General features: G+C 41.2%; 1 protein-coding gene and 1 pseudogene across 50 annotated transcripts in view; both read left to right on the top strand.

Annotated features, from left to right (window-relative positions):
* PTER (phosphotriesterase related) overlaps positions 1–12122 on the top strand; it is a 110793-nt gene that overhangs the window by 37685 nt on the left and 60986 nt on the right. For 26 of the 50 annotated variants that reach the window (XR_001446996.3, XR_013397943.1, XR_013397939.1 and 23 more), the window contains 2 exons: positions 9148–9626; positions 11154–11419. Coding sequence is in view for 36 of the 50 variants with exons in the window: in XM_077945868.1 (XP_077801994.1) it covers positions 9148–9626; positions 11154–11419 (745 nt within the window). In the remaining 14 variants the exon portion in view is untranslated. Of the gene's footprint in view, positions 1–6468; positions 6718–9147; positions 9627–11153; positions 11420–12122 lie in introns of all 50 variants that reach the window. The other 24 variants (XR_013397942.1, XR_013397945.1, XR_013397949.1 and 21 more) reach the window with 3 other exon arrangements.
* Positions 770–925, top strand: LOC114670257 (U2 spliceosomal RNA; annotated as a pseudogene).

Consider the following 12122-nt stretch of genomic DNA (forward strand, 5'->3'; position numbering starts at 1 on the left):
TCATCATTCTGTGGGTTGGTCAGACTCTGCTAGTTGCATTTAGCTGGGTCGGACATCATTTGGGATCTTGGCTGGACTAGAATGTCCAGGGTAACTCACTTACCTGCTACTTTCACATGGACAGCTACAAGGCTGAGATGAATGGGGGCCCTGGGATGGCTGGGGCCTCTCTCTTTCTCTCCGTATTGTCTCAAGGCCCCTTCTTCTCCATGTAGGAAGGTAGCCAGACTTCTTACATTGCAACTCAAGGTTTCCGAAGGTACAAAAGCAGAAGCTGCTTCCAATGATATAGGTCCCAAACTGGCTTGGCATCACCTTCTTCACATTCTGTTGGTTAAAGTGATTCACAGGCCAGCTCAGGTACAGGGTGGAAGGGGGCTACACAAGGATTTGAATATTGGAAAGTACTGAAGGTCATCATGGAGACTTAACCCACTGTAGGAAGCACATTCATTGAAAACGTCATTTCCAGTACTGCTTATCCATGGATAATGAGGACCCCCTGTAGCTGTAGTCACGTTGGTGCATCATTTCCAAAAACCTAATGAGTTGTAATGTCAATTGCAGCTGTCAATCTACTTTTAATAATCACAGGCCTCAAATGAAGAAATTCATTTACAGGATAAGCAAATTACAGCTTCAGTTTGGTTCATAAACTTCAGCCCCTTATTGCTTATTTTTTGAAAGAACAAATTTACGCTGATTTGTCCAAGGATACTCAGCAAATATTTGGAAAATAATTCAAAGTTTGATGTATAATCATAATCCTATCGCTTCTTGGCCTTTTGGCTAAGATCAAGTGTAGTGTCTGTTCTTATCAGTTTAATCATAATCCTGAACATTTGTATAGTATTTATTATTATTATTATTATTTTGACATGGAGTCTCACTCTGTTGCCCAGGCTGGAGTGTAATGGAACGGCCTCAGCTCACTGCAACCTCTGCCTCCGGGGTTCAAACGATTCTCCTGCCTCAGCCTCCTGAGTACCTGGGACGACAGACGCATGCCAGCATACCTGGCTGATTTTTGTATTTTTAGTAGAGACAGGATTTCACTGTGTTGGCCAGGCTGGTCTCAAACTCCTGACCTCATGATCCGCCCGCTTCAGCCTCCCCAAGTGCTGGGATTACAGGCCTGAACCACCACGCCCGGTCTGGTACTTTATTATTTAAGTGGTGCTTTTAGGTATCATTTTACTTTACTTGCTTTTTATTTCAAATCTTATGTGGTTAATCAGGCAGGTATTATTCCGGTTTTCAAGTGAGGAAACTAAATCATGAGAAGCTTTTAAATGCTGCACAGTCACACAGCCAGAAAACATTGGAGCCAGGATGCCAAGTTTGGGTTCTTTTTTTTTTTTTTAAGACAGGGTTTTACTTTGTTGCCCAGGTTGGAGTGCAGTGGTGTGATCGAGGCTCACTGCAGCCTCAGCCTCAACCTCGCAGGCTCAAGGGATCTTCCCACCTCAGCCTCCAGAGTAGCTTGGACCACAAGAGTGCCCCACCATGCCCAGCTAATTTTGTGGAAACAAGGTGTTACTATGTTGCCCAGGCTGGTCTCAGACTCCTAGACTCAAGCAATTGTCCCACCTCAGCCTCTCAAAGTCCTGGAATTACAGGCTTGAGCTGCTGTGCCTGGCATTGGGGTTTTCTTAAAACCAGCCCTCCGTCCCAGAGTTCTCTCTCTCTCTCTTATTTTTTTTTTTGATACAGGGTCTCATTCTGTCATCCAGATTGAAGTGTAGTGGTGTGATTTTGGCTCACTGCGGCCTCTGTCTGCCAGGCTCAAGCAATCCTCCCACCTCAGCCTCTCAAGTAGCTGGGACTATAGGCACACAGCACCATGCCTGTCTAATTTTTTTGTTTTTAGTAGAGATGGGCTTGCCATGTTGCACAGGCTGGTATCAAACTCCTGAGCTCAAGCAATCCTTGATTGCCTTGGCCTCCCAGAGTGCTGGGATTACAGGCATGTGCTACCATGCTGGGCCTGGAGTTCTCTTTTAAACTTTGAAGGATGTGAAATGGAAATTCATTCTGTCTTTATAGATAGATAAATAGATAGATAGATAGATAGATAGATAGATAGATAGATAGATAGAGAGATAGAGAGATGTCCGTCTGCACATGCATATAAAATATACATTTTATTTTATTTTTTATTAGAGATGGGGTTTCACCATGTTGGCCAGGCTAGTCTTGAACTCCTGACCTCAAATGATCTACCCATCTCGGCTTCCCAAAGTGCTGGGACTACAGGCATGAGCTACTGTGCCTAGCCTAAAATATACATTTAAAAATCCATTCTGAAAGTATAGCTTTCATTGTTAGTTAATGATCTATAGACGGTCAATAATACCCATTTCAAGTTAAAGGAATCACAGACGCATGGATGCCATCTGGAATTTACCTGGTCAACCCCTTCATTTCACAGACGGGAAAAACGTGTGTGGAGTGGTTAACTAAGTTGCCCAAACCCACACAGCTATTTAGTGAAGAGCCATGGATTCTTGCCTCTGAACCCATCATTTTACCAGCTAGACCACAGCACCTCAACAATAGCCTTCCGGATGAAACTGTGAGAGGAATATAGATATTTTCCATGTTTAAAACATCTGTCTATGGTTTGCCAGGACTTAAAAGTAATACAAATTTTAAGCACTTTACTGATCAAATACAGCTAAGAACCAGTTGTGCAACTGGCTCGAAGTATTGCTATTTCTGGGAGGCAAGCTATGACTGGGGTTCCATGGGACAGAAAATCCCCTCTAGAAAAAGCACAGGACGGGCTTCAACATGGACAGTTCTTTATGAAGAAAAGCAAGTGATAACCGTTGTATTCCAGTAGCTTGGTGTATGTTTCACTGTCAGGAATATGTGTTGCTAGCAAAATCAAGAATTTTACATCAAACATTCTCAAGGCATTGAGTGTGGAACCTTCTGAGAATGAAAAGGGCAGAGATGAGATCTCCGTTTTTCAAATTAAGTAAAATTTAAAGGTCAGTTATTCCGACAGTGTCTTGACAATAATATTGCACTTGTCCCAACTCTAGGATGTTACTATAGTGAGTAATGTTGCATCTCGATCTGGGTTGAAATACTCTTTTCTTCCTCCCTCTCCCTTTTCCTCCCACATTTCCTTTTTTTTTTTTTTTTCTTCTGGAGTCAGAGTTTTGCTCTTGTTGCTCAGGCTAGAGTGCAATGGCACGATTTCGGCTTGCTGCAACCTCTGCCTCCCGGGTTGAAGTGATTCTCCTGCCTCAGCCTCACGAGTAGCTGGGATTACAGGCGCCTGCCACCGCAGCTGACTAATTTTTGTATTTTTAGTAGAGATGGGGTTTTACTCTGTTGGCCAGGCTGGTCTTGAACTCCTGACCTCAGATGATTTGCCTGCCTCAGCCTCCCAAAGTGCTGGGATTACAGGCGTGAGCCACCGTGCCCAGCCCCATTTTAAACAAACAAAAAAAAACCCATGTTTTCAGTTGGCCACTAAACAGAGAAATTTGGGAAGCCAGTGGTACTAGTTACAAGTTTGTAGACCGCAGTCTACACAAAGGCCATCTACTCAAACCTGGTGACTTGAGGTTGACTGACCCATGTTAAATTGAAGAGTTAAGCCACAAGCTGATTTTTTCATTCAAGGAGCCCGATGTATTTCCTGGGTTTTTGAATGGCTTCAATGGCTTTACTTACCGGTTTAAGATGAATGGCTCATATCAAGGAATGCAGGATGGCGAAAGCCTGAGCTGACACAGAGGAGGGGACTTTTCCCAGGCTGACCTGTCTGCAAAGGCCTTTTCCCAGCTCTGTCACTTGCTGGGTGCATCACTGCCATAGTCCTTGTAATTGTTTAGAATTTGTAAATTTCCTCACGTTTTCTTCTTACATTCTTAGTCAATTTGAAAAAAAAAAAAAAAAAAAAAAGGTTGGGAATGAAACCCAACATTTTCCTCCAACGACAAGCTTCTCATTTGTATCGCTGAGCAGTTTTGCTTTATTTATGTCACAGTTTAAAGAACTTGCTGTGTCCCATTATTGCTTTGTATCCTGAAGTGGTGGGATTTCTCTCTCTTCATTCAGGCATGGTTATTGATTCTTTTGACAGTGTTTAATATTAAAAGTTATAAATCCACATGCAGTAGGGCCATTACGCCATAAATATCTGAGAAAGTAGAAGCGTGGTGACGGTGTCCAAGGAGGAACTCCTGGTGTCACTATTGGTCAGCGTCCAGGCCCAGGCGGCTTCAAAGAAGACATGTCGCAGGTCTGAACCTGTATGCACAATGGAAGTATTCAAACAAGCTTTAAAAAAAAAAAAAAAAAAAAAAAAAGGATGCATTTAAAAAATATTTTTGTCACAAATCAAATGTCAGTGTTAAGTGCAGTGTTTCTAGAGTGCAGCCACGCTCTGTGATATAACACTTCAAAAAATAGAACTGCTCATCTATTTGGGCCAGACAGCACTTTTTTCTTAGAAGTCCATTTATTTGGAGGATACTTTTATAGTACCAGCAAGTCCAGTTAGAAAGTTCCATCTGCTCTGCCTCCTATTGCTTCTGGTTTCTTGCCATCTCCACTGGTGTCATCTCAGACAAGACACTACCTGATTTTTTTCTGGATAATAGCGACATCCTATGGGACTCCCTGCAGGTACAGCGGGTCCCCTCTCTTCCTCCATTCGTATATGGCTGCCAGGCTCTTCACTTCATATTGTCTGCATAAATCCCTGAAATGCCTTGCCCCCTTTTTTTTTGTCAGTTAGGGTTTGTTCAGAGCCACAAAACTATTCGGTTGGTGTAAAATTAATTGCAGTTTTTACCATTACTTTCAATGGCAAAGACTGTGATTACATTAGCACCAACCTAATACTGTGAGTAAAATGAAACAAAGGATGTATGATAAGAATGAGACCTTTTGTGGTTGGGGGAGGAGTTGAGAAAGGCAACTGAAAACTGATCCACCAAAACTCAATTTTCTTATTTGACTATTGCCTTTTTTTTGGAGGGGGATGGGGTCTCGCTCTGTTGTCCAGGTTAGAGTGCAGTGGCACAATCTTGGCTCACTGCAACCTCCACCTCCCAGGTTGAAACAATTCTCCTGCCTCAGCCTCCCGAGTAGCTGTGATGACAGGCGCGTGCCACCATGCCTGGCTAATTGTTGTATTTTTTTATGGAGACAGGGTTTCACCATGCTGGCCAGGCTGGTCTCAAACTCCTGGCCTCAAGTGATCTGCCAGCCTCGACCTCCCAAAGTGTTCGGATTGCAGGCATGAGCCACTGTGCCTGACCTAATTTGACCATTGCATTTAAAATTGTTAGACAAGTACCTTCAGCCAGGTTGCGGGCTGAGTATAACAGAGTTGGGGTGGGAGAAGAGCCTATGTTTATGAAATAAGGATGGTGTATTGCAGTGAAGAGAAGCTCTCCTCATTCACAGGTAAAATAGAGTTCTGGAAAGTCCTACCCTCTGAAATTCAAAATGCCACTGAAAAATATATTCAATCTACATAGACAGAATCATCTTAAGTATAATGGCAAGGGTGAAATAGCTGTGAGGAACTCTCAGTGAAACTAAACTAAAATTGCCCCCAAACTACCGTCTTGCACACCAAATCTTCAACAATTAGGTGAATTGTCTAAATATTTTATGGAAATTGATTCATGCATAGATTTTTAAAATGTGCATAAAATTTTACACATACATATTTTAAGTAAGACAAATTCTATTTATCATTTCTGGCTTTCAGCTGTGCTGGAGGACTGTCCTCTGATTCTCTTCTCTTGTCCCTTTTTTTTTTTTTTTGTCTTTAAAGTCTTCTGTTCTTTTGCAGTTCTAGATCCATCAGAATTAGAAAGGTTGTTCCCCTTAGCTAGGCTGTAATAGTAATTGCAGTCTATCCTCAGTCTCTCAGATTGTTCAGATTTCACATTTGAAGTGCAACAGAACTTTTGACCCATGTGTTTATAGCTCTAGCTACCCACTTTCTCACTAGCTTCTGTGCCGGTGTATGTGACGCTTAAGCTTCTCAGGCATGCTCTGGAAAATGCCAGAAGCCTGCTTTGTTTATTGGTAGTCACTCTGTTTGCACCATTGGGTATAGCTGCTCTCATCGTTCCTTACCTTCCTGCTTGTTCTGTGAACTCTCTTCTCTATGGGGGAAGGCCGTGAATAGCCCCTTGCCTGCATGTTGAGAAGAAGCAACTTCCAGGCTGAATGCAGACAGAAAAGGGTTCCCTCACTGCACAGGAAGCATATATTTGAGATACACACTCCACCCCACTCAAAGACATTCTAGCTTAGAGCAATGTTGGCTACAGTTTGTTCTTTAATCGTTGCTTATCCTTTGAGTGGAGGTTACATTGTGTGTGATCATAGGAAGTGCCAGCCAGTTCTGCCTGAGAGCATTAGAGGAATTTCCCAGAAGGCATGACATTTCTTAAGTGATTTTCTTTCTTTTTTTTTTTTTTTCAGAAAGACTCACAGCTTGTGAGCTTGAAACGTACCAACATTGCTCTTTCAAATATACATCAATTAAATATGCAGTTTGATACTTTTCTAGCAAAAGTGACAGCATTTTATCAATTTAGCTCAGTTTCTGCCCCTCTGTAACTCTCTGGAACATGTCTGTAAGATGGTCAGCCAGAAGGAAAGAAACGGCAAATTAACCCATATGGAAGCTTGCATCTATTATTAATGGTACTGCAATTTCATCAACGGAAGGTATGAACTGCATACTCCTTGTTCTCAGTAGCAGGGAATAAGACATTGAACAGTAAATTCCTATCCATCATTAATGGAAAATATTGCCCTGTATAGTGCCTGGCAGCTGTATGGTGATTCTCTGAACAGACACTGGCTGCTTTTCTCCTAGCCACTGTTTGAATTGCCTAGCTGATAGAAGCTTGGCTTCCAGAAGGGCACTATCAAGCAAAATCAATGGCCATGTTAGCCACAGTCCTAAGTTCTGTCCAAAAGTCTAAATCCATCATTTATGCCTTATGAGCCAATATATCTGAAACACCTGAGTTCCAGGTAATTGCAGTGGCTTGCTATAAATTGGCTTACAATTCTGTCACCCTGTGACCTCTGATGTTGTTTTCACCTTGTCTTACGTGTGTACTATACCCTTCACAGATTTTCCCGTTGTTCCCCCAAATCACCTCCCCTCTCATCAGCCACTTCCTCTGAAAAGAAATAACCTAGGAAATACATGAATAGTTCCTAGAATTCGCAGAACAAAGCTACTATTTGTTGAATATGGGCTGTGCGCCAAACGCGTTTACGGGTATTTTTACCTGTGGTACCTAATTTATTTTGATGACAGTCTGTGAAATGTGCTTGGTTATTTTAACTTACAGATGACAGAAATGGAAGTCAAAGAAGGCTTTTAAGGGATATAGGGGAAATGATGACGTCAGAACGTTGTTTGAAGGAACGGTTTGAGGGCTTAGAAACACGTGATGCTCCTTTTCTTCAGTTCCCAGAGTATGGGACTCAAGCCCTGACTTTGCTCTTGGCCACGCAGGAGTTTGCCCTCACTATTTTCAGTAGCTCTTGTTCCTTTATAAACCCTTCATTTAGGAAATGTACTTAAAAAAAATTTTTTTTGAGACATAATCTTGCTCTGTTTCCCAGACTGGAGTGTAGTGGCACGATCTTGGCTCAATGCAACCTCCGCCTCCTGGGTTCAAGCAATTCTTCTGCCTCAGCCTCCCAAGTAGCTAGGATTACAGGCACGCTCCACCATGCTCAGCAAATTTTCGCACTTTTAGTAGAGACAGGGTTTCACCATATTGGCCAGGCTGGTCTCAAACTCCTGGCCTTATGTGATCCTCCCACCTCAGCCTCCCAAAGTGCGGGGATTATAGGCATGAGCCACTGCACCTGGCCATTTAATTTTTAATTTAAACAAATTTTTAAAAAGGAAATGTACTTTTAAAGGAAAGCACTGGAATTGGGGTTCTTGGTGTCACTGATAGACATTGGTGAACACTTAATTTGTGCTACAAATGAAAGCAAATCGAGGATAGCGAGGGCTTTGCTCTTTTTAGAGATAGCCGATTTCAATTTCAATGAATCACAATCGCTTTCATGATGGCTGAGAATCTTTGCTTTTCAGTATTTTTGAAGTGTGTTTCTGTGTGCCCTAGACAATCAAGCATTCAAAGTGAAGAGGTTCATTTATTTTTGTTATTTCATTATTCAACCTAAGTGTGCTCCTCGGTTGTTTTGGGGAGGGCCATATTCTATGAAGTCATGTGAGTCAGAGATCTTGTCTTTTGTATCTTTATGGCTGTAATTTCTGGCACATAATGGACCTTCAGCAGGAATTTGTTTGCTTGGGTAGTGGATGAACAGTAGAAAGATGAGTTGTGGCCAGGCGCGGTGGCTCACACCTGTAATCTAAGCACTTTGGGAGGCCGTGGCAGGCAGAGCACCTGAGGTCAGGAGTTCAAGACCAGCCTGGCCAACATAGGGAAACCCCGTCTCTACTAAAAATACAGAAATTAGCCAGGCTTGGTGGCACATGCCTGTAGTCCCAGCTACTCGGGAGGCTAAGGCAGGAGAATCCCTTGAACCTGGGAGGCGGAGGTGGAGGTTGTAGTGAGCTGATATCGCACCACTGCACTCCAACCTGGGCAACAGAGCAGGACAATCTCTCAAAAAGAAAAAAAAAAAAAAAGGAGGAAAGATCAGTTGCTTCAGGATATTTAATTTAGCTAAAAAGTGACAAATGAAACAGTACTGATACATGGTTAGTTTGGATGTAAGTTATTGATTCTGAATAATTTTTTAAAATTACAATTACTGTTGATTTAGCCAAGAACGCACAGCTATGACTAAGAGATACAATTAAGTTAAAGAAAAATGAACTAAATATCAAAGAATAATTCCAGTAGATAAGGTTAGGACTCACTCAGGCAGAGGACTCCCAGTGGAAGGGGTGGGAGGCAGTGAACACCACACATGTCACTTAGATCTGCAGTGGGGATAGATGCTGACGTCGGCAGGATCGTAAGTGAGATTGCATCTCTAGTTTTATTGATTTGCCTTCGTACATGGGTATATGTTCACAGCCTCCCACCCCTTACGGACAAGAGTTTATGTGTGTGTTAAATTTTCTGATTGTAGTTGTTTGTTTGTTTTTAGAAAAAAAAATCCTCCTTTTAGAACATTTCTTGGTGGTACCATCAGAAATGTCCTCCTTAAGTGGAAAAGTCCAAACAGTTTTGGGCCTTGTAGAGCCAAGCAAACTGGGCCGCACCCTGACCCATGAACACTTGGCCATGACCTTTGACTGCTGTTACTGTCCACCTCCCCCGTGCCAGGAAGCTATTGCCAAAGAACCGATCATGATGAAAAATTTATATTGGATTCAGAAAAACGCCTATTCCCATAAAGAAAACCTTCAGTTGAATCAGGAGACAGAAGCCATAAAGGAAGAACTGTTATATTTTAAAGCTAATGGTGGAGGGGCTTTGGTGGAAAACACAACCACTGGGATTAGCCGAGACACACAGACGTTGAAGAGGCTTGCAGAAGAGACTGGCGTCCATATCATATCCGGAGCCGGGTTTTATGTGGATGCAACTCACTCCTCAGAGACCAGAGCCATGTCAGTGGAGCAGGTAAAAAACCTAAGTTCTTTGACAATATTTGTTCATAAATTCAGAACAGCCAGAACCTTGGAAATGCCCTGGGTTCAGAGGTAGCTGGGCATGCTACAGAAATTTGGTAGCTAGCCAAGACATCTGCCAATTGGGACCCCAATTAGTAATACTGTATTTCATAAAGAAAGTGCCAATTTTGCAAGCAAGCCTTGTGGTAAAGAAAAAAGAAAATAATAATAATAAGTGTCAAGAAAAGAGATCTCAATGCACTGGTCGTTGGAAAATCCAACATGGTAATAGTTAGATTTGTGTATATCGTATCTGTCCTCAGTATTGGCACCACAGTCTATTTGTAAACCTCACTTTTCCATCTTCAGTTATGCTACCTCGATTTCTTTCACCCAGGATTTTATAATAACCAGCAATGAAGATTCACTGTAGGGTGAAACTTGGCAGGCAGAGACTTGGCACATTTGTGAGTATGTTTCACTCTCCTTTCACAAAACAGGAGAGGTGGAAGAAAATTCATTTCCCTGTGTTTTGACATAATATGGTCTTAAACAAGAATGGGTAGAAGGAAGTAAATTGTTTAGGGATAAAAAGAATAAGCTGCAAAACTTTTTTTTGCACCTGTATGTGTTCTCTGTCTAAACACACATGTATCTATTTATACATATTTACACATATATGTATATATTCATATGTATCTTCTATTACCTGCATGACAAGCATAGGGTGTCAGCTCAGTCTTTGCAAAAGATCGCTTACTCTCTAGAATATTTTGTATTTCAAAATTTTATCCGCATTATTTTCCAACCAGGACTTTATTTTTTTAAATATATTTATGTTATTTAAAGACTATGCTGATGATGAGTATTATACATTCTTCCAACCACTCTTCGTGGTAACTATGCATATGAACCAAAAAGTGCCATAGTAGTATAGTGTGCTGTGAATTTTCTATGCTGTCTATGATAAAAGACTGAATGAATAGGAGAGAATTAAAGCATTTCTTGAAGCCTTGTGCGGTGATGCGAGCCTGTAGTCCTAGCTACTTGGAAGCCTGAGATGGGAGGATCCCTTGATCTCAGGAGCTCAAGTCCAGCCTGAGTAACATGGTGAGACCTCTGCCTCTTTAAAAAAAAAAAAAGAAGAAGAAGAAAGAAAAAGAATGACTTGATACATGGGACATAGATTCGATTCATTGGCGGTCTTTCTATATTCAAGATGCTGCTCCCCAGGTTGTTATAGATTTCCTTCACTCTCAATGTACTCTCATTAAGTCACTTTGTCCCCCTCCAGCTTCCTAAAGCTATACGTTTCTTGTTAAATAATCACAGTGTAATATTGTCTAATCCTGGATTTAGTGTAACTTGTTGATTTGTGATTTGGCCAGCAAAATGCTTTTTTCATTGATTGATAACTATTGAATACATTTTTAAAAGAATGAATGACTAAATAAATAAATTCATTCACATACTATGGTGGATCGATTTTGATAAATTTCACAACCTATAAAATATGTTCCTTCTCACTCTTCCTTAGCTTACAGATGTCCTTATGAATGAAATTCTCCATGGAGCTGATGGAACCAGTATTAAGTGTGGCGTTATTGGAGAAATTGGTTGTTCCTGGCCTTTGACTGAGAGTGAAAAAAAGGTTCTCCAGGCCACAGCTCATGCCCAGGCTCAGCTTGGTTGTCCTGTTATTATCCATCCTGGACGGAGCTCCAGGGCACCATTTCAGATTATCCGAATATTGCAAGAAGCAGGTGCAGACATCTCTAAAACAGTCATGTCACATCTGGATAGGTAAGCAGGCTATCTTACAAATGGATGCAAACTACCATATAATTAATACATGATCAAATTAAGAATCTACAGTAATCAGTCAATGTAATACTAATCACGCAGAGAAAACCACTAACTATATGGAAGCTAATATTTATAAAGTTTTACAACTGACATTAATAGAAGTCAGTGCTGCCATTTTTGTGTCTCTCTGTGTCAGATAGTATCCTAGGTATTTTGCCTAAGGTATTTTGCATAAGTCATTTTGTTTAATTTATTCAATCCTTTATAACTCATAATAGGTGTCACCGTCTCCTTCATTTCTTTGTCTCATGGGATGATATCAAAGTAGCTGCCAATTCCACTTGCTCAGTGTTTACTAGTGGTTGGAGTAATAAAGTTGTCACAACTATAAAGGGAGGGAAAGTCAATGATTTCACCCAGAGAAGAAAACCACAAATACAAATGTTCATATTTGTGTCACTTGTGGTTTGAATCACCTGAATTTTGGAAAATGCAATTATAAAAAATAATAGTAATAAGCATAGCATGTGTTGGGTGGTATTATGTATTAGTTTCCTATTGCTGTTGTAACAAATTATAACAAACTGGGTGCCCCTAAACAACAGAAATTTAGTCTCTCAAAGTTCTGGAGGCCAGAAGTATGAAATGAAACATTGTCGGGGCCGTGCTTCCTCCAAAGGCTGCAGGGAGAATCTTTCCT

The sequence above is a fragment of the Macaca mulatta genome, chromosome 9, assembly GCF_049350105.2.
Source record: "Macaca mulatta isolate MMU2019108-1 chromosome 9, T2T-MMU8v2.0, whole genome shotgun sequence".
In the NCBI taxonomy this organism is placed as follows: Eukaryota; Metazoa; Chordata; class Mammalia; order Primates; family Cercopithecidae; genus Macaca; species Macaca mulatta.